This window comes from Phaenicophaeus curvirostris, chromosome 5 (genome assembly GCF_032191515.1).
Source record: "Phaenicophaeus curvirostris isolate KB17595 chromosome 5, BPBGC_Pcur_1.0, whole genome shotgun sequence".
Classification (NCBI taxonomy): domain Eukaryota; kingdom Metazoa; phylum Chordata; class Aves; order Cuculiformes; family Cuculidae; genus Phaenicophaeus; species Phaenicophaeus curvirostris.
In genome coordinates this window covers 47,362,483-47,388,423 of record NC_091396.1, presented here as the reverse complement: position 1 = coordinate 47,388,423, position 25,941 = coordinate 47,362,483, and the positions used below count along the sequence as shown (strand labels likewise).

The window sequence follows — 25,941 nt, the reverse complement described above, 5'->3', positions numbered from 1 at the left end:
CCTAGCTAGTGATGAAGAAAACCGTTTGGACTAGCAAAATAAGGAAGGCAGTCTTTCTGCCAAACTACACAGTTTCCTGATTTTTCCAAAGGCTCATTCCTATTTCTCCTAGGAATCCTGCTGCAAGGTCCCCACAGATAGGGCTCCTTGTCTGTCCTGCTGTACCAGTTTCTGAGGATTTTGTACAGACCTTTCCCGTCAGAGGAACAACCCCCATGAGCTGTTTGGATTGAATAGGTTATGTGTTTTGGAAAGCGGTGTTCTGGAGAGTACATTTCTGAAATAGATGTATCACAGAAATCATCCAGTAGAAATGGTGCTTTAAGGTTTTTGTTTTGTCTTGCGTTGCCTTTTAAGAAAATTCAGATTTTTCCAGAATGGAAGCTTTTTTTAATCTGAGCTTACTGTTTTAATCTTAAAACATTAAAGCAGCATCTAGTAAACTTCTGTGTATATGTAGAGTTGACAAATGGCTGGATGAGAGTGGCAATGACAAGTTAAGAAATGGTTAGCTAAAGAAGAAATATATTTACATTTCAGATACTTTTGCATGTATCACTGAAGTTGGTTTTAGAGGGCGCAGAAGGAAAGTAGAACAGTTCTTAAGCAGTTCTTAATTTTACATCAAGTTGCTGTTAATGTTTATTCAGAATACATATTGGTTTTCAAGGCCAGGTTGGATGGGGCCTCGGGCAGCCTGGTCTAGTGGAAGGTGTCCCTGCCCATGGCAGGCGGGTTGGAACTAGATGATCTTTAAGGTCCCTTCCAACCCAAACTATTCTATTATTTTATGATTCATTTTCTCTTCTAAGTCTTTGTCATATCCTTAAACAGGTTTGTAATTTCTCCTTGAGGTTGCTGTATATAGATTGCCATGTAGCTTAAACAACTTCAGATAATAGGTGGAAAATGTAAAGTACTTCATCAAATAGAGCATAGGGTTTCTTCCGTAGTAGAGAAAGGAGACATAAAGAGAATCTGCAGATACAAAACTGAGAGAGAGCACAGAGAATAATGATAAAAGAAGGGTAGACGGTATTTAGGAAAAAATCAAGTATGGAGTGCAAACATACACATCTCTCTTAACACATAAGTATGTAAGGGATACAAAAAAATTTGCTTTCCTGGATTTTCATGGGAAGGTACATCTGCTAGTGTGTCAGCCACCCTTCCTAACTGCCTTTTATCAACATATGCATCTTGCTGCTTTATACCGACATATCCTAGAATCTTATAGGTTGGAAAAGACCTTTTAAGGTCATCAAGTCCAACTGTTAACCTAGCACTGCCAAGTCCCACTAAGCACCACATCTACGCTTTCCTTAAACATCTTCAGGTAAGGTAACCCAACCACTTCCCTGCATAGCCTATTCCAATGCCTGACAACCCTTTTGGTGAACAATTATTTCCTAGTATCCAATCTAAAACTCCCCTGGTGGAACTTGAGACCATTTCCTCTCATTGTATCTCTTATTACTTGGGAGAAGAGACCGACACCCACCTCGCTACATCCTCCTTTCAGGTATTGTGGGGAATGATAAAGTCAGCCCTCAGCCTCCTCCAGACTAAACAGCTGCAGTTCCCTCAGCTGCTCCTCGTAAGACTTGTGATCCAGACCCTTCACCAGCCTCATTGCCCTCGTCTGTACATGCTCCAGCAGCTCAGTCTTGTACTGAGGGACCAAAAACTGAACACAGCATTCAAGGTGTTGCTTCACCAGTGTTGAGTGCAGGGGGATGGTCACTTTCCTAGTCCTGCTGGCCACGCTATTTCTAATACAAGCCAGGATGCTGCTCGCCTTCATTGCTGTGTTTAATTGGATGGAAATCTGTAGCAGCCTGAAAAAGAATGGATCTGTTGTATCCACAGCTCCCTCTAGGCAGCAGCAGTAATCCACGGATGATTTAGAGAGTGCTTGCACTACAGTCAAAGCAGCGTTGTACAGGCAGCACAAACGCACGCAGCCTTCATGCGGCTTGGTTTTTCTGTGCTATCATGCATATACCAGTCAGCAACAAATCATGGAAAAGACAGGCATTCAGATAGTGCCTCAGAGTTTGCAGTGACAGGTTTTTTGTTGAAATGTGTGTTACCGCTTGGATTTGATTTGTTGCAGATTTGCCTTCAGAAAAGACAGGGAATGCTGTCATTTTTTTTCAGTTTTCACAGAAACGCTGCTGTCATTTCAGCTGAAACTGTTCAGCTCTAAGCCAGCCAGCGTGAGTGTGGCAGTTTAGGCAGTTACCTATCTCAGTGTTTGCAACAGGGAGGGTCTTCTTGGCAGCAAAGCAGGCCTTGTAAAAAGTATCACAGTATATATGCAAGTAACAATCCAACAATTCCAATTAAGTCGTAATGACTGTTCAGTGAGCTCTTACATCTGTTATGAACAGAGCTGAAATTCACAACAGGTTTAATTCCTTAAAAGAGAGAAGAAAAACAGGCAGCGCAGAGAAGATTTCACAGCATCGTCACAGCTGCATAGTGAATAGCTGAAAACGAAAATGAGCATGCTGCTTCTCCTCTAACTGATTAACAAAGCTTCACAACCCTCAACTGAACTGCACCGATGTGCAACAATAAGGATATGACTTCACAGGGCCACATATACAAGGCTTGGCATTCCATATTATCAGTGCAGCCCAGAAAGCTCCTACCCCAAAACAGGGTAAAATGTAAGTCAATTTCTATTAATCCTGCAGAAGCTAAGCTCTTGGAAGCAGCAAGTTCAGGATGGTCCCAATGAGGTCCAAATCCTGTGTTACAGTTAATATGACTTTTCCATGTTTTGGAATAGTTACTTCATATTTGCAAGGTGGGAAAATAAGGACAGGTAGTCACCAAAGCAATAATTTCTCATGGGACTGGTATCCTTTCTAAACGGAGAACCTGATAATTTGAGGTACTGTGGCAATTCATACCTGTGTGTGTGGATTTGGGGCAGGTGTAGGATGAGATAGAAAGTTAGAACTGGTGGGTTCTGCTGATGAAACACATTGCATGTTGGCCTCAATGCCCCCATTTCTTCACTTTCGCATCATGATTTCTAGTTGCACAAAAATAAGTCTGGTCAGATGGAAATTACTAAACAGATCAAAAGTCTTTCAGCTTTATGTAGATGTATTATTGAACTAGTGTGAGTTCTACATTGGCGATGCTGTCAGAATCTCTTGGTGTGCGTCACTAAGACCTCTTAACCGTCTTCTGTTCCAGGGCATGATGATGGCCCTTCAATACTTTATGCCTTAGCCCACAAAGCCTGCAACAAAGTACAGTATAATTCCATACATTTTCAGAACCCTTATCAAGGAGAGGGGGAGTGCATAATGGAAAGGCAAGATATTCAAATAGTTTGTGCCTCACCCTTGTCTAATTTTAAGCTGCATCTGTTAGAAAAAATATACAGATTATGCTTCTATTACTTAGCATGCTCAAACAGCCTGGAAAGGGAGGGTTTGGTTCATTTTAACACATAAGCATAGGGGATCTGCTCAAATCACACTTCACTTTTTAAGGAGTACTGTGAGCGTTAATATTACAATTATCCAGCAAGAAAGGAAACAGAACTGCATTCAATTTTTTAGTAAACCAAAATGCTCTGGTAGTGTTTTGAAATTTATGTTTTATTACTTGTGCCATTTTTAGATTCCAGGATACCGTAGCAGGGTGTAGTTTACTTTGACTGTAGCTGACATGTTGCAGATAGTGTCATCTAGAACAGATGCCTACTCAATCAAAAAACCCATATCGCTTTAAAGGTAGAGTCTATATAGGAGATGAGCAGAGGTCAGCTATAGCCAGTTTAAATTAAATTCCTTAGGGAAGGTTCCAAGTGGTCATAATTAGGGCTCCAGCTCAACTTTACACAGTGTCTGAGAATGAAGAAATCTTTTATTGTCTATATAGCACCACCAAATTATGCAAATATAATCACAAAAGTTTATGTAGATAAAATAATGGCATTCTCTGCCACACCAAAACAGGATCTTTCTGTTCTCCAGTCTGAAATCTACGAGCCAGTACAAGCCTTGGAGACTGGTAAAATTGGCTCTTCCCATTTCTGTGCAGGATTTTGAGAGAAGACAGCTAATGTCTCCCCCTTCACTTGAGCCATGAAGTTAAATACTTTGAGGTAGTGCTGTGAACAAGGGATATAATTTTCTTCAATTAGCTGGATTATTTCGTTTGTTTGTTTGTTTTATCTACATAGTCTGTGGTGAGGCCTACTGAAAGAAAATGCAGTTGAAGCTGTCTTTGCAGCCGGAATATGGGAACTGAACACACAAAAAGTAATTGTCACGGAACAAAGTCCATCTATGCCAGAATCCTGACTGTGATAGCTACTACTGGTGTGTGACAAGCAAAGCATGAAAGAATAGGCAAGAATGTACACGCACTCCCTAAGTAATCCCTTTCACCTGCCACGTATTCACAGTTCAGAAGCTTCCTGAGACAGACAGATTTTGTGGGTTTAGTGTCTTTTTACAGATTTATCTTCTGTGAATTCTCAATCTCTCCATAAACCCATGTAAACTTTATTACCCTCGGCAGCCTTTGGCAAGAAGTTCAGTAACTCCACTGCTTCTGCCTGCTTGTGTCATCTATTGAGCTTTGTCATCTCCCTTCCAGTCCAAGGGGTCCTACTTAGTGATTCCTTAGCTCTGACTCCAAGCCTTTCATTCTCCTTGATACCCCACTCTGAAACTTTTCTGGTTCTATTTTATTGTTTTTTGGTTGCAGAGATAAGGGTTCTACAGGAATGTTTGGCTTCTACAGGTACGTCAACCAGAAAAAGAAGGTTAAAGAAGGTGTATCTCCACTGATGAACGAAAATGGTGACCTCATATCAACAGACAAGGAGAAGGCTAAGGTACTCAACTTTTTTACCTCAGTCTTCACTGACAACCGCTCTCCTCACCCCTCCTGGGTCATGGGACAACAAGATGGTGACCAGGGGTGTAAAGCCCCTCCCACTGTAGAGGAGGATCAGGTTTGTGACCGCCTAAAGAACCTAAACATATATAACTTTACAGGACATGATGAGATGCATCTCAGAGTACCGAGGGATTTGGTTTATGTGGTGGCCAAGCCACTCTCCATGATGTTTGAAAAATCATGGCAATCAGAAGTCCCTGATGACTGGAAGAAAGGTAGTATTTTCCCCATTTTTAAAAAGGGTAGAAAAGAGGACCCTGGGAACTACTGACCTGTCAGCTTCACCTCTGTGCTTGGGAAGATCATGGAACAGGTCCTCCTAGAAGCTATGCTGAAGCGCTTAGAGGATGGGGAGGTAATTAGCAGCAGCCAGCATGGCTTCACTAAGGGCAAGTCCTGTATGACCAACCTAGTGGCTTTCTACGATGGGGTAACCACAGCAGTGGACAAGGGAAAATCAACACATGTGATCTGTCTGCACTTCTGTAAAGCCTTTGACACTTTCTGTAAAGTGTGCCCGACAACATCCTTCTCTCTAATTTGGTGAGATATAGATTTGATGGGTGGACTGTTCGGTGGGTAAGAAATCGGTTGGATAGTTGTATTTAGAGAGTAGTAGTCAATGGCTTGATGTCGAGATGGAGATCCATGACAAGCGGTGTCCCTCAGGGGTCCGTACTGGTAACAGTGCTGTTTAATATCTTCATCAGATACAGACAGTGAGATTGACTGTACCCTCAGCAAGTTTGCAGACGACACCAAGCTGACTGGTGTGCTTGTCATGCCAGAAGGACAGGATGTAATCCAGAGGGACCTGGACAAGCTGGAGAAGTGGGCCTGTGTGACTCTCGTGAGGTTCAATGAGGCCAAGTGCAAGGTCCTAAACCTGGGTCAGGGCAATGCTTGGTTTCCATGCAGGATGGGGGATGATGTGATGGAGAGCTGCCCTGCAGGGAATGACGTGGGTGTGCTGATAAAGGAGCAGCTTGACATAAGCCGGCAATTTGCGTTCACAGCCCAGAAGGCCAACCGCATCCTGGGCTGCATCAAAAGAAGCGTGGCCAGCAGGTCAATGGAGGTGATTCTCCCCCTCTGCTCCAGTCTCATGAGACATCACCTAGAGTACTGTGTCCAGTTCTGGAATCCTCAACTTAAGAAAGGTATGGGACTGTTGTAATGGGTCCAGAGGAGAGTTGCAAAGATGATCTGAGGGCTGGAGCAACTCTGCTATGCAGGCAGGCTGAGACAGTTGGGCTTGTTCAGCGTGGAGAAGAGAAGGCTCCGAGGAGACCTTATAGCAGCCTTTAAGTACCTAAAGGGGGCCTATAAAAATACTGGGGAGTGACTTTTTACAAGGGCATATAGTGATAGGACTAGGGGCAATGGGTATAAACTGGAGAGGGGCAGATATAGACCAGACACAAGGAGGAATTTCTTCATGATGAGAGTGTTGAGGCCCTAGAACAGCTTGTCTGGGAAAGTTGTGGCTAGAAGTGTTCAAGGCCAGGTTGGATGGGGCCTTGGGCAGCCTGGTCTGGTGGGAGGTGTCCCTGCCTATGGCATGGGGTTGGAACTAGATGATCTTTAAGGTCCCTTCCAAACTCAAACCTTTCTATGATCCAACATGCAGGTTTATATAGTGATAAAATAATTACTGGTTTTATGTTCTGCTCCTTTCCCAGTAATATAAATTAGATTTGCTTTTTTGATCTCCAGGTAGCATGAGGCAGTATTATTCATGGACTTATCTATCGTACTCCTAAGATCTCATTTCTGAATTGTGGTTGTCAACTCAGAGCACATTATTTAAGATATCAATTTGACTATTTTTACCACAATTACATTGAATTCCTCTTGCCAGTCATTCCGTCTTAAGAAGTCTTGCTGCAGTTCTTCATAGCAATTTGGTTTTCTTATTGTTCTGAATATCTTAATAATGCAAACTTTGTTATCTTATTGTTCTCTCCTTTTTCCAGGTCTGTTATGCACTTGCTGAACAGCATAAGACTCCTAGAAAGAACTTCTATTCCTTGTTATTTTTTTGGCCTTGGACTTTGCCCTTACCTATAAGCTTAATTGTCCTAGCTGATGTGAGTTAACATCTACAGCTGGGACAAAGCTTTTCTCGCACCCTAAGGCTTCACGTAGGAGGGAAGCGCATTTACAGGCAGTGGCAGGGTGTACAGAATCTGAAGTCAGATGCATTTTTGGAGTCAGGGAAGGTATATCAAGAGTTGACTGATATACTTTGAGAGTTTTCAGCAGTAGGAATTCTGTCATGTTTTTCTTCCAGGTAATGCAAGGATCCGCATAGCAAAGATAATCGCTTTTTTCCCCCACTGATGAGAATTACCAAACGTAAAATTAAGCAGGATAAATTTTGGCAAACATGGGACAAGGAACATTAGCTCTAAAGTAAGACCTAGTGGGAGGGAGGGAAGAAGGGATCTTCTGTAAGGTTACACAAGGGTAGATTCATTTAGTTATTCTGAAAATTCTTGCAGCTGAGTCTTTCCAACACACAAAGTTCTTACTATGCAACTATTTTCTCATGAATTACCAATCCTTAGTCACTGTGTCTGTCACATATTAGGCTTAGAATGCAGAATGGAAAAGATTAGATTCCAGAGTTACTCTTTTAAAGAGGCTCTCATGGCTGTTAGATGAGTCTTGGATTATTTTGGAGGTAATTAATGATGGATTTGGAACCCCAGAGCTCAGCAGTACTACTACTTTCCATCCCTGCTGCGCTGTCTGAAATAGCCATTTAAGAGATTGATTTCCCAGCTAGCAGCGGGAAAAAACCCCAAACCTCTGTCAGTGTGTCATGTGGTCAGTCTTTTTGGCTGGATGCCAACCAAAGAGAACAATGAAGTTGAGTGCAAGAGAAATAGTATTAATTTTTTAAATAGGAAAAATATTTTAAAACCTTCATAAAAGCTTACCGAGCCTCTTATAATTTCAATCAAAACATTTTATTCCAATGTTCTGCATTACTTCTAAAGTATTCTAGAGAAAATATGTACTGAATGCCAGAAATAATACATCTTGCTGAGACAGACTTAAAATAGCAAGTATTACATATGGGTATACAGAAACCCAAAAATGGTTGAAGGGATTGAGCAGAGCAGAAATGGAAGAGAATACAGGATAAAAACATTTACAAGAAAAAGTCTGGCAAATAAATTATTCAATGTTTATTGTCTGGATCCTTCCAATACCTTTTAAAATATTTTTACCAAGTTAAACACAAGAAGGAAAATGCGAGACAAACCAGAAATATCAAAGTTTGTTTACAAGGGCAATATCACAGAATTCTTTTAATAGACAAAAATACATGCAACAATGGGAGATAAAAAAGTCCAATAATGTGTAAATATATCTGTCATTCATTAATAACTGCAAGCAGCTGTATTAATTCAAAAGCATACTGCAATCAGTTCAACATACCACATCTTTCCAATGTCTTACTAGTTTCCAGGGAATAAATATTCTAGTTTGTTTTAAGCTTAAAGGAGGTTTAAAATAAGTGATCCATACTACTATTAAAAGCACTTTTAAAATAAATGTTGATTTAGTCTTTTCTCTCTTTGTGAAAAATAATACAACCCAAGCTTGGATTTTCTCTTCCATTGGTACACTAGTATCTATGAAGTCTGTAGCATATATGTACAGTTTGTCCACTAGAACTTGATTGTCTTAGCTGCTGCTGAGATAGTAAATAAAGGCATTCAGGAAACTTTTTATCCCATGAATAATTAGTCCAGTATCAGAAGGGTGACAGAATCCAGGAACAAGGGCTGCATCTGATGATAACACATTTGAATAGGACTTTCAGACACACCTAGAGCATTCAAAATGCAGCCATTTCAAGAGTAGGAAATCTTGCTGATCTGCACATTTAAGAAGCTACCTTTATGTTTCTGATTAACACAGGGTGAGTCCACATCACAGAAAAGGAGGAGGTTATAAATTATTATTTACATGATTTCCAGCAGTTTTGATTTGAAAGTTTGCTCCAAATCAACCAAAACTGGAAGCACGCCGCTCCCCAAAATAATCAGCTAAATTAATCTAACACGTGATAGTGTAGATTTTTAATCTCCTATGACAAGATGACCTGTTTAGTGGATAAGGGAAAGGCTGTGGATGTCCTTGGACTTTAGTGTAAAGCCTTTGATGCTATTTTCCAGGACGTTCTACTGGATAAAATGGCTGTTTATGACTTAGATGGGTATACTCTTCGGGTAAAAAGCTGGCTGGATGGCCAGGCCCAAACAGTTGTGGTAAATGGAGTTAAATATAGTTAGTGGCTGATCACAAGCAGTGTTCTCCAAGGCTCAGTGTTGGGGATGATTCTGTTTAACATCTTTATCAATAATATCTGGATGAGGGGATTGAGTGCACCCTCATTAAGTTTGCAGGTGACACCAAGTTGGGTGAGGGTGTTGATCTGCTTGAGGGAAGGAAGGCTCTGCAGAGGGATCTGGACAGGCTGGATGGGTGAGCTGAAGCCAATTGTGTGGCGTTCAACAAGGCTAAGTGTTGGGTCCTGTAATTGGGCCACAACTCCATGCAATGCTACAGGTTTGGGAAGAGTGACTGGAAAGCTGTCTGGTGCAAAAGGAGCTGGGGGTGTTGGTTAGCAGCTAGCTGAATGTGAGCCAGCAGTGTGCCCAGGTGGCCAAGAAGGCCAAGAGTATCATTGATTGTATCAGAAATGGTGTAGCCAGCAAGACTAGGGAAGGGATCATTGCCCTGTAATCAGCACTTGTGAAGCCATACCTTGAATACCATTTTCAGTTTTGGGCCCTTTACTACAAGACACTGAGGTGCTGCAGTGTATGCAAAGATCAATGAAGCAGGTGAAGGTCCTAGAGCACAAGTCTTATGAGGAGCTGCTGAGGGAATTATGGCTGTTTATTCTGGAGAAAAGGAGGCTGAGGGGAGACCTACAACTACCTGAGAGGAGGCTGGAGCGAAGTGGGTGTCTTTTCTCCCAATTAACTATTGACAGGACAAGAGGAAATGGCCTCAATTTGTGACAGGGAAGTTTTAGCTTAGATATTAGGAAAAACTTCTTCACCGAAAGAGTTGTCAAGCATTGGAACAGGCTGCCTGTGGAAGTGGTAGAGTTACTATCCCTATAAGTGGTGTAGATGTGGTGCTTAGTGACATGGTTTAGTGGTGGACTTGACAGTGCTAGGTTAACAATTGGACTTGATGATCTTAAAGGTCTTCTCCAACCTTAAAAGATTTATGATTCTATCACAGTAAGGGAATTTTTGCAGCATACAAAGGCAAATGCCTTAATGTTTCTTACCTATTATTTTATTAATCGTGTCAAAATTTGACTTTATTGTAGTAAAAGGCAAATATGAAGAGGGTTCTTTTCCCACCTAACCCAACTAAACCAAGAACTGCAAACAAGACTAGCTTCGTTTTAGGTCAGGAGGGCAGAAGCAGGTGGAATTTCTTTTATTTTAGGCCCTGGTGGAAGCTTTACAAATTTGCTATTAGAAAATAAATGAACCTTTTGACACATAGGCAGTTGGCATTTGTCAACTTCAACCTTTATTTTTTTTTAAATCTCATTTTAAATCTCATTAACTTTGTCATACAAATTTTTTAGATGGTGGTATATTTACAATTGCAGAGTTTATATATAGGTTGAGTTTCCTATTTAGATAGTGTTAACATCTACTTCCAGTATTATCATCAGAACAGTATCCTTTGATCTGCACTGATAACACTGTGAGAAAAGAGCTTCAAATGAGTGACTTCAGACCACTCTGAAGGTACTTTCAGACATCACAAAGGAATAGGCAAGGGAAAAGGAAATGGAGAATATACACTCTCTCACTTGATTTGCTGTATGAAAAACCACATCTTTACCAGATTGTGTCTGTGATGCTTTGAGATACTATAGCTCAGTTTGCTTGCATTCTTCCACAAGAATTTGGTTCTGCGTTATCGTGGCAGGTAGGTAATCATTAACTGGATCTTGAATGCTTGTAAGAATCTGACCTATCCCTCTGCTGATTCTCTGCCCATAATAGTCGCTGCTGTTTTTGACTGAGATTGTCTGACCTCTGTATACTTGAGCCTGATGCTCACATACACCAAACTTACTTAGCAAGATAAACACATCTCTTCGGAAAGCTTTGGTGAAAATAGCGTAAAGAAAGGGGTTGGCACAAGAATTGAGTGGGTAGAAGAGAACAAGCAAAATCTTGGAATTGGTGACAGTTATCAATGGTTTGTTCATAATGGCAGATAAAGCATGGAAAGAGATAGGAGCCATGCACAGAAAGTCAGTGAAAATCAATACAGCCATCCGCTTTGCAATTTTGGTATCTTTGTCCCCTGACTTGTACTGAGGGTTTCGCACAGTTACATAGATTTTTATGTAGCAGGCACAAATGATGACAAAAGCAATAATATTACATATTAAAACAAAGACAACATAGGCTTCAGCCACTGGTGTTTCAGTGTCCATAGGCAAGCAGATGCTGACTTTGCTATAGCTACTGACTCCAACCAGTGGCAAAAGGGCAAGAAGAAAGCATGAGAGCCACCCTCCCAGCATGATAACTAAGGCATGCCGGAGGCGAATCTTTCGATCTGGGCGCATTGCAAAAGTAATGGCATACCAGCGCTCCAGGGTGATCACAGTCAGTGTGTATACAGAAAGTTCACTAGCAAAGACTGTGAAAAAGCCAGCTGTGTTACAACCAGGCCCAGTCTGCCACTCAATAGCATGGTTATAATACTCTGACCTGGTGTAGAGATCCACTGAAGCGATCAGAAGGAGGTATAATCCCATGCAAAAATCGGCAAAAGCCAAGTTACACATCAGAAAGCGTGGTACTGTCAGTTTATAATGGCTGGTAAGAAGGACGAAAAGGACAAAAACGTTACCTAGGATGGCCAGGAGGTTTACAAACCACACCACAATCCTCAGAAATTGATATCCCATTATATCCTCACATGGGTTAAACTCGTCAGGCTCTGGTGTGCATATTACATCTTCATTGGCCCCACAGACAGGATAGTCATAATGACTGTCAAAGATCTGGGTGTCTTGCATTTGAGGGTTCTTGAGCTCTTGGCCAAACCCAAGATTTCCTTCTCCATGCTCTTCAAAAAAAAAGTAATAATGGGAATTTTCATGAAAATTTGTGAACTCGGTATTTTTGTCATACATGGTATCGGTATGGTCTGTGTATTCTTCTGCATAATCTTTATAAAATGGACCTTCAAGAGCTTTGACTGATCTTCTCTTACGAAAGATGTGACTGCTGCTCTGGTTACATATCAGGTACTCCAGAATTCTGAAAGAGTAGAGGGTGAAATGACTGCTGGCATTTGCAGTCTGACCAGAATACAGCAAGTAAACAAAGAGAACACTTCAAAAGCAAATCACCCTGAATGAAAACGTAGCGATATGAATGTAATCAGATATATTTCTGCTAACAGAATATATAGTGAACAATAAGCTCGAATGTTTCTAGGTTTTTTTTAAACTATATTTTTCCTTTCTCTGTTGCTGTTGGCTATCCCCACTAGTAATTTCCTGCAGTGTAGTAGTTGGGACTCCTGCTACCTGTATTTGTAGTCAAAAATTGTTCATACTTTTTACTAGGAAAAAGATTGCAATTTGACATCAAATTTTTTATCACTGTCATCCACTGTCACAACCTTTAACATTTCTCATTTCTAGGTGTGTAGAATTTGAGATTGCTTACAATTTGATATTACATACAATTCAGTGAGAAATTTTCATCTTGAGATGTGCAAATATGTGTTTCTTTTTCATGAGATTGTGCTGTGTTCTTTCTGCACCTTCTTCCTGTCCAGGTTTTGAGTCTTTCCACTGCTGATTTATTTCAGTCCTCACTTACCCAGTCCATTCTAACTGTGAATGTTATTGCTTTGTGAGTTTGTTATTAATTCATATACTTATCTCTGCATATTTTTAATATAATATGCATTCCAGCCATAAATGCTGTAGTACTGAAGACTGGGGCTGTCTTCCTACACCAGGGGCTAGTGTGGATAAGAATCCTCTAAACCTCATTAAACTTCAGCGACATTTACAATGGATTTGCGTTCTGCAGTGAAATTCTGCTGCTAATCACAGTAAGTCATCCCCGTTCTCTTCCTTCTCCCAGCAGATGAGTTGCTGTGTTGCATTAGTACATCTATTTTTTTTTTGCTTTCCAAAAGCTTTCCACACCAGTTCTGATGAAAGGCTATAAATCCTGCCAAAATGGAATTTGAAATAACCTGTCTACAAGGTTATTACAGATAATTTGTTATATGCTTTTCAGGCAGAAAACATGAGACATGAGGCTATAACCCCTCCCAAGCTTCTTTTTCCATGCCTTCCTACAGCATGTTCAGTGTTATAGCACACTACTGTTTTAATATTTTTCCTTTAATTCTGGGCTTAATAAAAGAAGAATCCATTGGAAAAGGTTCTACAAATTGTTATATTAGAATTTTTTCTTCTGTCGGTTTGGAATTGTAATTGGTTTCAAATAATGTTCTCTGTACCTAGAAAAAATGGTCACAAAAGTTCCAATTGATGTAATTTTATATTAATACTAAAACACTGTCTTCACTTACATACTTTAAAATTGAATGTAAATTAGTGAAACTCACCCACTGGATTTTTTCCAGCTCTTGAAAGCACAGCAATGACTTGGGTAAGATAGGTCAGCTCGCATTAGCTGAAGAAATATCTTTACAGCTGGTAATTTCTTCAAAGTCCATGTATGTCTGGCCATTAGTTCTTTGAGGTTTTCCAATCCCTTGACTGGAAGGTTAACAATGGCTGTTCTAGAAACATCCCTAGGTAAAGGAAGAAAAAGACAAATATCAGAATATCCAGTGACTGGATCAGATTTTTTTCCAGACAGTAACTTTGGAATTGCATAAAATTCTACAGCATAAATCAAATCCAAAGGAGTTGGGGACTTCATGTCATTTTGCGACGTTCTGATAGCATTCAAATTCAAGCAGGATATTAATTCCTCCTGTGATTTTTCTGTGCTTTAAAACTCTTGTCTTTAACGTCTTATAGTGCAGAATATGGATGATAAAGAAATACCAAGACTTCTGAAATTAATAAAACAATGTTCTTTGTAAACCGAAATTAAATCTTCTGTCTCAGCCCATACTGAAACTCTGTGAAAATTCAGTATTTTCTGCTGCTTTCTGTTTCTCTGGCACTGATTCCATCTCAGCAGATAACATTGCACACACAGTTCATGGAGGAGGTAATTTCCTTTAGAACTTCTAAGTGAATGTCATCTGGTCCTGCTAGTGTTTTCCACACATTTTTGTCCTTTGTTGCAAAACCTCTTATGCTGACACTTGACATCAGAATATTTTCTCAGAGTTATACTCTGTGAAGAAACAAATCTGTAAAAAAAGTTCTAGTGTAGGAACATTGTTTGAGCATTTTCATCACGAACACTCTAATAATAAATAATTCACCTTTTTTCTTTGCATTGTTTCCCAAGAATGCAGTTCTTATCCCTCTAGAAGTCTCACCCTTGGCTGGGTTCTTGCACACAAGAAAATTATTACTAATTTTATGCTTTAAACAAATTGCTTCTAAGACACTTGGGTTTAGTCTGCTTTATTTTTTTTGTTTCTTTTGATTTGCTTGTATTTGTGTTTAAATTGAGTTAGAAATTTCTTACCCTTTGTGTAGGAGGTTTTTTTTTCACTTGTAATACCTTGTTTGCTATTATATGTATTTGAATATGTCACAACTAGTGATTTTAATCACAAACTTTTTTGTTCCTCTGGAGTCCTTTCGATAGCTATTATCTGTTTCTACTGAGCCCCTAAGTTGGTTCTTAGGAGATTCTGGATGCTGCCTACTATAATTTTATCTTTTAAAGAATCACAGCTTAGTTCAGCTTCCAGATCATTCAGTTAGACCTCCCTGCTTAAAGCAAGGTCACCTAGAGCAGGTTGCTCAGAACTGTGTCCTGCTGACTTCTTAATATCTCTAGGACTGGAGAATCCAAAGCCCCACCAGGCAGCATGTTCCAGCATTCGACCATCCTCACAGTAAAGGAGCTTTTTCATATGTTGAAATGAACTTCCTTGTATTTCAGTTCATGACTGTGGCCTCTCGTCGTGTCACTAGACACCTTTGAGAAGACGCTGGATTCCCTTGACTCCTTTCCAGACTAACAATTTCCACCTATCTTAGCCTATTATTGTATGACAGAAGTTCCAGTCCTTTGATTAACTTAGTGGCCAGCTCCTTTCTGTTTTTCACAAATTTCCTCATTTTATAGGGCTGTCCTTCTGAAGCAAAACATCTTGGTAATCTAGATCTTGGACTAGATCTTACCAAGACAAGTCTGGCCTTTCAGCAACCCCCATGGGTCTCCATCAGGTCCTCATGGTGGTGGCAGCTGCCTGCAGGAAGGGACACGATTAAATGCTGTATGAAGGGAGGTGTTATGGTTTTCTGGAAGGGAAGTGACATTTCTCAAACTCCTGTGAGTTCTTTGAAGGTGTTCTGGCACAAGTATATGGAGAAGGATGATCCTGTTTGAACAGAGAATTAGGATTTCTGAAAAGCCTTAACAAAATCATATATCAAAGGCTGTTGAGGTAGCTCAGCTGTTACATAACAAAGGGAATGGCTTTTCTAGATTCATTAAAAAATAAAAAAGAGTCAGGGAAATGTCTGGGAATAGGTGCCTGGGAAAAGCTTTTCTAGATCAATTAAAAAAGAATAAGAGGGTAAGGGGAATGTCTGGGAACAGATAATAAGTTTTCATGCTAGAGGAAGAATGGAAAGCGAACGGGTATCCAAATATACATATCATTGCAACAGAGGCCCACGGAGGCTAGGCTAGCACTGTTACTACTGAAATCACAGATTCACTAGGTTGGAAAAGACCTTTAAGATCATCAAGCCCAACCGTACCTGTCCACTACTAAATCATATCCCTAAGCACTTCATCTACACATCTTTTAAATGCTTCCAAGGATGGTGTCTCAACTGCCTCCCGGGGCAGCCTGTGCCAGTGCCTGATAAACCTTTCAGTGAAGAAAGTTTTCCTAATGGCCAATCTGAACCTTCCTGGTGCAGCTTGAGGCCATTCCCTCTTGTCCTAAATACTGATAAACAGTCTGGAAAGAGAATGAGAGTAGTTGCAACAAAGCTTGTTTCTGACACAAAAAGATACAAGGTGGTAAAAGCCAAAGCTGATTGACTAACGAAGCAGAAGGATCCTGCAATAAGTGACCAAGCAGTAAAATAATTCATACGATTAAAAGTATCACATTGTTTATATATGAAGTAATAAGGAACAGATAAGGACTTTTCTCTTGAGAAAAGTTAGGACTGGAAGCAGTAGGATACTATAGATGCCACACATTGTGTAAAGAAGGTGATTAAGAATGATTATTCACTCTTTCGAGATGAATTTTGGAGCACCTAGGAATGTGAAGCAGGAGACTTAAAAATGAAAAAAAGTATAATTGCATCACTAAATTGTGAAAGTCAGTGCCACGGCTCATCGTGTAGGCCAAAGAGCAAGGTAACAAGGACAATATCCCTTTTTGTTTTGGTTTCATTCACAGTTGTGTAATGTTCCCATCAGAAATGACAGGGTCAGGAGGAACAGCCTCGAGGGCAAGGGCTTGTGTCTTGGAAGCTGCTGCAGAGAGAAGCCTCTCTCTGAGGGAACGGGGGAGGGAGCTGCTACTGGAGAGCTGTGAGCAGAAGGGACCATCCAGCCCAGGACAAAGGTGGTGGGAACAATCTCCAGGGGAGAAGAGGGTAATGTGCAAAGTCTGTGGCAATTCAAAGGGCACCACTGAGTGATGTTAAAAAGTCTGAAAGAAAAATATTTTCAGTGAGAAGAAAGGGCTTGGGAGAATTTGTTATAAGACTAGTTTCTTTTCTATCTTACTGAATCCTTTGAAGTCTCTTATGCATGTATATATGGGATGTATTTAAGCACTTAGGTGTTGCAGTTTTTATTTTCAAAACCACTGTTCATCCATGGGCCATATTAAACAACATAGCTCAGAAGTCTGGAAGTTCCCAAAATCTGCAGTTTCTGAAGTCCCTAAACTGATGGTATGGTGTCTGCCACCGAGAAGTCTTGTGACCTCTATGTACCACTTCTACTGCAAATGGAAAAGCATCCTGGGAGTCTGATGAGGATTTGTTTTCCCATACAAGATAACTTCTTAGTTACCCTAGCTAGGCCCACATTTTGTTGGTGACAAAGTGTGTGTCAGCCAGCCAGAGGAAAGTGTGGGATTGACAGGGATTTTTTTTTTTATTTTACATATCCAGTTTTGATGATTATCTATTCAGATCCACAATCTACTTCAAGCAGCACAGCAGCTGTCTTCAAACTAGAAAGCATAGGATTGAAAAGATTTTAAATAATAATTACTAATCTTCAGAGCAACGTGAATCCAAGTAGCTGGAGTTTGCCAGCCTATAGTATCTGTATCTGCATTCATACAGAAGGCACATTTTCCTAAATGATTTCTTTTTTGTATATCACTGTGTGATCAGTCTTGATTTTGGGCTGCTCAGAAAAATGGGAACTGACTGCACTTACATCACCCTCATTAATATCTAATAATATTGGTAACTCAAGATGTTATTTAAACACAGCGATGTTTACATTGCAGAGAAGAGTGTCTTGCTACTACTGGTAAGCTATAGCTGGCTCACTTAAAGAAACACCAGAGAATGGGTAAGAGGTTTGATAGGTTTGTCAAGAGGATCTGTCTCAAATTGAAGTGACTATAAAAGAGTTTGCTCAAAGACTTGCCTGTGCCTGCTGATCCTGGAAGGAACAAAACCGAACCTTGTAAGGTAGGACCCTTTTCTAGATCAGGAAATGATGCTGTAAAGAGCCCTTCTGCTTTCTGAAGATATTTAATTACTCATATGTATCTTGTGCAACTGTTATTAATATTTTGAATTTGGATTGTATGTTTTGCAAAAGCTAATTGAACAATAAACCTGACTATACTTTTGTTGTACTCTAATGAACTTGTGTTCTAGGCAGCAGCTCTTGTTGATGCAGTTAGTAAATTTGGTCCACTGAATCCTAGTCAAGATTTCAGTTTCAGGTGTAAAGCGGTGTACTGTCATTACACTGTTAAAATAATTTTCTAAAGGGAGCAACCTAGATATACATCCACAAACAAGTCAATATAAAGCAGTGACAAAGGAATTAGAATTACTGGCACCTCTTCTCCTCTATTCAGTAATTGCGCTCCCTGCTCCCTCTGCTATTGTAAACTGCAATTTTTTTAAAAGAATTGCCTAACCTTTTTAACACCTACTTAAACGTACCATCTAACTAAGTGATCTGAGAGCATGGCCAGACTCATAGCATACATATAGCCAGGCACAATTCTTTATAGCTAAATCTTTCTCACTGATTTTATTTAAAGCCAAAATGGAAGGAAATTACCCAATTAGGGTGGATCCAAGGTCAGTACTTCAACCTTTAAGCTGGTGTTGCTGATGAAATCCCCATCAGAAAAAAAACCAGTAAATGCTAGAACTGTGGAGCAGACATTCCATCAACTATAAATTCTTATTTTGCTTCCAGAGTGCAAAAAGTGATCTACAGAGACTCTTAGTTCTGCCAGCTTGGTGGGGAGGCAAGACAGAGCCGCCTGGAGCTCTATAAATGTTGTTCTTTTTCTTTTTTTTTCTCTCCATACTGGTCCCACAGTAAGTAGTGCTATTTATCTCCTAGAAATCATTTTTCATAGAGTTAATTTTCAGTATTGTAAGTGGAACTTTCTTTTTGAGGAAGATCCATTGTCCTCAAATTCCCATGCCAGCTAACAACACCTAGATGCCTGAACCAAAAATGACTTCAGAAATTATTTATTTGGATAAGCCAAGTCACTTAACACTGCCTAAGGGGGATATGGAAAGGCCATATTGGTCAGGCTTCTCAAGCTGTTATGCAAGTTAACAAATCTCTGGTCTCTATACAATGACCTCATTAATATTAGTCTTGATGGTATAGTGGGAGGTGTGTAACAACGTACCAATTGCAAGCACATTTCTGTCTCCTGTTGGAGATGTTATTGGCTACTGAGATGACGCAACAATAAATAGTAGGGTTCTACTCAATTTTCATTCATTTTTACTTCAGCCTTCTTAAGGCAGTGTATATGCGCAAGTTTCAGAAACTATTTTGTTCTTGTTAAAATAGTTCTAGTTAAGGAAGGTCAACTAAGAGATCTGTTCAGGTGGACAGATTCTGCTCTAAATTGTTACAGGAAGATATCTTGCTTTATTGCAAGCTCTTCCTACATGACAAATGCAGATTAATTCCTGGTTATCCATGGGTAACAGAAGTCCCTGAAGCTGCTGTCAAAATTATAATAATATAAAATTAAAAATTAATATGTTGCACCCTCTGTACTGATTTTGGCTGGCATATAGTTAATTTTCTTCAAAGTAACTTGTATGGCTCTTCCTGAGGGACAGTCACCACAGTGGCTCCTGAGAAAGTGAGAATGACTTCAGTAATCAGACAAAATGTCACCCTAGTGTGATAGGAGTGGTTTGGCATGATTTGCTGTTGGAATGAGTCATTATTATGGACTGCCTCTCCAATGCCCAATTATTTAAGGTATCTATCTGCTTCAGAAGTATGACTCCATGAATGGTCTGTGCTTCTCTCCCCACAAGATGGTGAAGGGAAAGCCTGATACTCCCCTGCTCCTAATGACTACAGTGGACCTTGTAGTAAAGAGAGATATAGAGGAACGATATGGCCCTGAAGGCTAGGGCCTCAGCCAGATCTTCACCCCACAGGACAAAGTAATTTTGATGACTGAAAAAGAAGAGAGGCTACCATTCACACACATGCCTTGCAATGTGTCTGACTTAAGATGCAAGGGACAGGGAGAACCAGAGATTTGTTGATGACCTTGCTAACAACAGACCTTTGTTGCAGCTTTGCACAGCAGGGACAAAACTCTTCTTAGAGTTGTAAAGTGATCATAATCTACTGTAGATTGCTATGTTGCTGTTAGCCAGCCTGCTTTTCTGGAGTTGAGAAGATTCTGGGAGAAAAATAATGTCTTCTGCATCTTTTAGTTATTCTAGCTAGCTAGTAGGCCTCCTTCTGTGAAAAATACACTGTTATTCTGATATAAATACGCTGTTTTCCTGAAAAGCATTAAGTAAAACTGAGTCTTACATGGATTGAGCACTGCTAGCACCATCTGATTCTGCAGTGGAGGTGGGAATCCCACTTTCAGCACTTCAGTTCTTCCCATGATCTGTCTTATGCACTATGTTGCGTGTTAGATTATTTGAGCCAGAGAACATGATTCTTCTTCAAGTTCCTAAACTTCTTAAAGGTTTATATGTCATTCTGTATTGTGATTCCTAGTTTTCATGAAGAGTTCTTTGGAACCAGTCTGGAAGCCAAATTACATGAGTAAGAAGAAAAGACAGCACCAGAAATAACTCTTCTCTATCCAAAATTATTTTTTTCATCTCTTTCAATTTCCTTTACATGTGTGCTATTAGAGTCCTTAGTTTGTATTACAATTGTACTACAATTGCACAGTCATATGACAGATTGTAGCACAGAGTCTTTTAGAAGAAAAATTGATAGGAACAATATTTCTGATGTAAGATACAAGCATTTCTTATATCAGCACAGCTCCTGCTGCTGATATTCTTTTTGTAAACATGCCATTCCCACCCCTGCTGCTCTGCTGCTAATAATGATTGGAAAGAAAGTGCGACCTAAAATAGCATTATTTTTAAAGCTTTCTCTACTTCATATTCTCCTACTCACAGTAGAGTTGGTCCACTGTGCACTCCCAGAAATGCATTGTCATTGATAACTTCCAGGTATTTGTTCTTGTGCAGATAGCTGCAGAAACAAACAAAACACAGTGATTTGTAAATACTTATCCATAGTTTAAAGATCTTCCATTTACTTGCCTAAACAGATTTACAGAAATAATAAGGGCCATCCTATCCCAACAACATATTGGAGTATAATCAGTTACTTCATTTTCTATGCACCCAAGGAACAAAATACAAGTTTGCAATTTTGAAAACAAACTAAATTCCTCATCAAATAATAAATAAATGCATAAAATAAATTAACTTTTTCTCTCTCTGTGTCATACACACACAGACACATGTATATGTCTTCATGTAAATGTATGTGAGGATGAAGTGAAACAGATTGTTTTGCTTTCATCAGAATAAGGTATGGGGAATTGCAGGGCACTTACAGGAACACATCATGAACAAATACAAAAATAATTCTCTCCTTATTTTGTGTTTGATAATAAAAGTTTTAAATGGTTTAAAATCTCTATAGCCTAGCAGAGGCTTCCATATGCAGGTCAACAGTTAAGAATGAAGTTTTGTTATGAGAAGACCAAAAGAGGGAGATAAATCTGAAGGAAAATAATATAAACCTTATGTAAAAAAAAATAATCTAAAGTCTTGGGAAAACTGTGAACAGTTTCCTGAGTAGCCAACACTTTCCTGAACTATGGAATGAAGCAGATTTCTTCTATCACTACATGACTGTTGTAATCATGGACAAACATTAATTGCCATCACTCTGGAAACTGGCATGTGAGAAACTGTGTATTCAAGAAGAAGAAAATTTACAGAGTTGAGTTAAAGGTGCATATTAAAGACAGGCACCACAAGGCTACTGAACACTCAAAAAAATGAATGTAACCCAAGTGGAAAAATTAATGTTAAATTCAGCTCTGTGGTTTTACATTTAAAAGTGACTGCTCCAGAATGAATCTTAATTATTTTTTTCAGTTGGATTCCAGTTTACTGTGGTCTGAAACAGTGGTTTGAGAAACTTATAAATGCATGGATTATAACTGCAGGTAATTCAAGGAAGTTCCAAATTGCTTTAGAGAGCCTATGCATTTTTGTCTGAGACTTTTGTTCTCAATGTCCTAATGGAATTTATGAGTACTGGGGAAAGATTTGGGAGAAATAATGGGCTTCCGTAGTTACACAGTTGCAGGTGTACAAAGAGAAAGTATAAGCTAAAAAAATCTGCAGGAGCAGCAGAAGCACAGGCATCCTGCTTTTCAGCCAGAGTCCCAGGGGATGTTTGTCACTGAGCACATTTTATGACATTCTGTGAAGAGCAGATATACACAGAACATGATGGAATGCAAAAAGAAGTGTTATTTTTATATATTCAGTGCCAACTTGTATGTATTCATCAGGTATATTTGACACAGAGTTAGATTTAAAATGTGGGTTTGGAACAACTGTACAGCTAAGTACTTCATGGAATGAGCATGTTCATTTCTTTGATGAGATGGCTCCTCTTGGTTAGCCAGAAGGGAGCAGGACTGCAGTTATAAGAAGCTAGATATCCTGAACACACAGATAGGAATATGCTGAATTAGCTGAGCAAAGAAAAGAGACTGAAGGTTAGATTGTGATATATACACATGTGCATATGTCTCTGTGTGTGTATATTTGTACACGTTAATACTACTGCGATAGTTCTTTCCCTAAGCCAGCAATTAAAACGTAGGTGATGTTTCTTCTCAGTTCAACCAACTTCTGTCACGATGCTTACAAAAAATAGCTTGCAGGCATCAAACCTAGTCATGCTTTTTTAATTTACTTTAGATGGAAACTGAAATCTTGTCATGAGGTTCATTAAATATCGTAGTCCCTGGAGCAGGATGGAGCATCTAGCTGTCTTGACTGAGGGGCACTACATAAGAAAGGAGATAAAACAGTTCAAGCATTTTGTTTCTGTACTCTCATGAGAAACAACCTGTAGGAGAAGTTTGAACAAAGACAGCAAAGGGGATGGTACAGCCGCAGGGCTGTGCTTTGGGGAAGAAATGCAATGAATTCATTAAGGAGGAGAACTCAGAAAACTGCCAAGGAAAGCTGTCAAGGGGAATATATGTTCTCTTTGATGAAATGATAGCAAAATGATCAATAAAAATAAATAAATAAACAAACAAATAAATAAATAAATAAAAAGCCCTGAAGGACCCTGGTGCCAGGGCAGGAGAGACTCATGGGACCTGTGACTATCCCATTTATAAATTTTATCAGTTTTCTGTATAGTGGAAGAAGTAAAAGTCTAATGGCTCCAGTAGCAAACCACAGGTTAAAGCATGAGACTGCAGTCTAGGAACAGCAAAGAGTCCACAGACTGCAGTATTATAGGTAGCTCAGATCAGGCAGAAGCACAAAGAGGAACTCATATGATGTTTTACGACAGCAGTGGTTGACCCAGCCCCAACAACTACAAGAATGAAGAAAAAGATGACTACAGGTGACGACCATAAAGTGTTGCTCAAGAGAAGACAATGCAGTCCTCAGCCCAACTAAAGGACAGAAGTCTGCAAGGGTTGCAGATAGACTGCCCTATGGAGGTCATGTTTCACAAGGTCAATAAAAGCAGAGAAAATTCCCAATGATGAGATCAGCAACAAAATAGAAACAGGAGAAAACCAACACCGTTGCCCAAGTGAAGCCAGGTGACATTGCTCAGAATTTAGCCATAATTATCTTAAAAAGAGGAATTCCATAAAATTTCAGAGTGCAGTTGGCACAGAAGTGTTAAGATGCCAAGACCAGACATATTAAAAAAATTAAATTAAATTAAATTAAATTAAATTAAATTAATACCAGTAATACGTTAAGCAGGGAAGGACATTTGATACTGTAACTATTATAAACATTTTAAAGCTAGCTTGCAATGTAGCTAGGAGGCAAAAATACAACAGAAAGACCGCCACAATAGATTTCAGAGAGTGTCCACAAAGCTGCTGTGAGCTGTGCCCATTGTGCCAATTAGTGGCAAAGATACAAACATCAAACCTTTCCTAACTGCAAGTTGTGTAACAAAAACATCAGATGGTGGCTGTGGAGATAACTGAATTGACTCAGAAAAGTGCAGATGAACACAATTTTATCTTTATGCTGGAAGAGTCTTTCAGATAGCTGAACTGGGGTTTAGCTGTAAAAATAATAAAACTAGAGCAATTGTTTCTTGGTGTGGAAAAAAAATCAAGTAAAGATTTTAATCCTGTCCTGGTTGAAGTCATTGTCAAATTTTCCAACATTCACTTGATATAAGCTTATATTAATCATTATAGTGAGAAATGAGAAGCAAAGGCACATTAGCTGGGTTACACAACACAAAGTTTTAGGGAGCCAAGCCAGAGTAACATTTCTGGCATGTTATTCATTGGACAGTACCCAGTACCAATGCCTAAAACGTTTCTTACAGAGAAAAATGGCTGACTTCATCTTCTTAATTATTGTTGTTTGAAATAAGCTTTCATTCTTTAGATATATATGGCATTCTAGTATTGCCCGATGTTTCTGTTTTCTGAGAAATGACTTTCATACTCTGTAAATGACAACTTTTGTTGTGAGCTTTTGCTTCAGTTTGCAAGTTTCCTCATGGTTTTGTCTGCAAATCTAATACAAAAATTAAAACCAGAGCAAGACCTAAGAATTAATCCAAGATTTCAACATCTAGATTGGAGTTGTGAAGGATCCAAAATCCTGTCTGACATAATAAAACCTGTCTGCTTTAGTAACTGGACATTATTATACAATCACATATCTCCTTGTCCAATTTTCAATATTTTCCATCCATATTTGAATACCATAGTGAGTGATAAACCTGAAATATAATATTTTACATAGATGATAAATATCTTCAAACTTCAAATACAAATCTTCATATATTCAAATAGAAACAGCCAGCTAGACACTTTGGGAAGTTCATAAACATGTGTTACCGAGGAGGGGCTGCAGCATTGGCTGCCGGTTTTCACAGAGATGAGTCAGGCCCATCAGAATATACAATTTCCTGATGCTGATTGGTTTCAGTTGTTAAGCCCTTTTATTTTGGTAGATACCTCTTTTAAATGGAAAGAATAAGACTTTGGCAAATATTAATTTGACAGAGAAAGTATAGCCAATTTATCTCCTTCAGAGAGTGCCTTTAATCCTGTCATTACTGATAGCTAAATGGTATGGAATGTAATTTCAGTACACTGCAGAAACGAAAACATTGGTACATATGTGTCTAAACAAATATCGTAAGTCTTAGAAATCACATGGGTGAAAGGGAATATTTGTCCTCAGTGGGGACATTATATTGATAACAATTTTGGAAAGTTGGTGGAAAGCAATCAGATAGACATGAATGCCACTGTGCAAAGTATGCAGAAAATCTGGAGTAGTAAATGCTGAAACTGGGATATGCTGATTGTTTCGCGGTGCTATAAGTAAAAGAAGGGGCTTTGTGATTTTTTTTAATTATATTTTTTTAATCAAATCAGACCAATGAGCTCATTATGCCAGTGACTGACTCTCTGTGGACTCAGGATCCAGGGGTAAATGGGGAAGATATTGTATTAAGTCTCAGCCCCACCAGAAAACAACATGACTGCAGTGTGCTGAGCAGAATCTTCTGAAAATATAGAAGCGCAATAGGGTATTTCAGCTGCTATGTAAGACAGGGCAATGTTATGTCAGGGTATGAGAGAGCTCTCTTCTTTTTAACAAAAGTATATTTCCTTCTGGGGGTAAAGGATATGAATTAAAAATGCCAACAAGCTACTTCAGCTAACTAACCTACAGTTCTGACTACTTTTCTTTTTTCAGTGCTAAAGATTCCTACTTCTCCTCTTTTATAGCCCAAGGTCATTCATGCCATCCCTTATAGTGCAGCTGGAGATGCCTTTCTTGGTGGTTTTTTTTTAAGCTGGATTATTTCACTGATCAGATTTTATTGCAGTCCCACAAGCAATTTTAACAGCTCAAGGAGTGATGGAGTAAGATAGGAGAAAAAGGGAGGTTTTGCAAAGTTTTCTTCCAAAGGATCACTTAGTTAAAAACCAAGTAAAATTACCAAAGTTCTTAGCTGGAATACCTCTCTGGCTTATGGAATTATATAGTATTTGGTAGTA

General features: G+C 39.3%; 1 protein-coding gene across 1 annotated transcript in view; it reads right to left on the bottom strand.

The window, feature by feature from the left end:
• Positions 1–10,858: 10,858 nt before the first annotated feature.
• Positions 10,859–25,941, bottom strand: part of TSHR (thyroid stimulating hormone receptor) — a 59,785-nt gene continuing 44,702 nt past the window's right edge. The window contains exons 8-10 of the mRNA XM_069857054.1: positions 20,787–20,864; positions 13,603–13,791; positions 10,859–12,269 (exon numbers count right to left, since the gene is read on the bottom strand). Of these exons, the coding sequence (XP_069713155.1) occupies positions 10,859–12,269; positions 13,603–13,791; positions 20,787–20,864 (1,678 nt within the window). The remainder of the gene's footprint in view (positions 12,270–13,602; positions 13,792–20,786; positions 20,865–25,941) is intronic.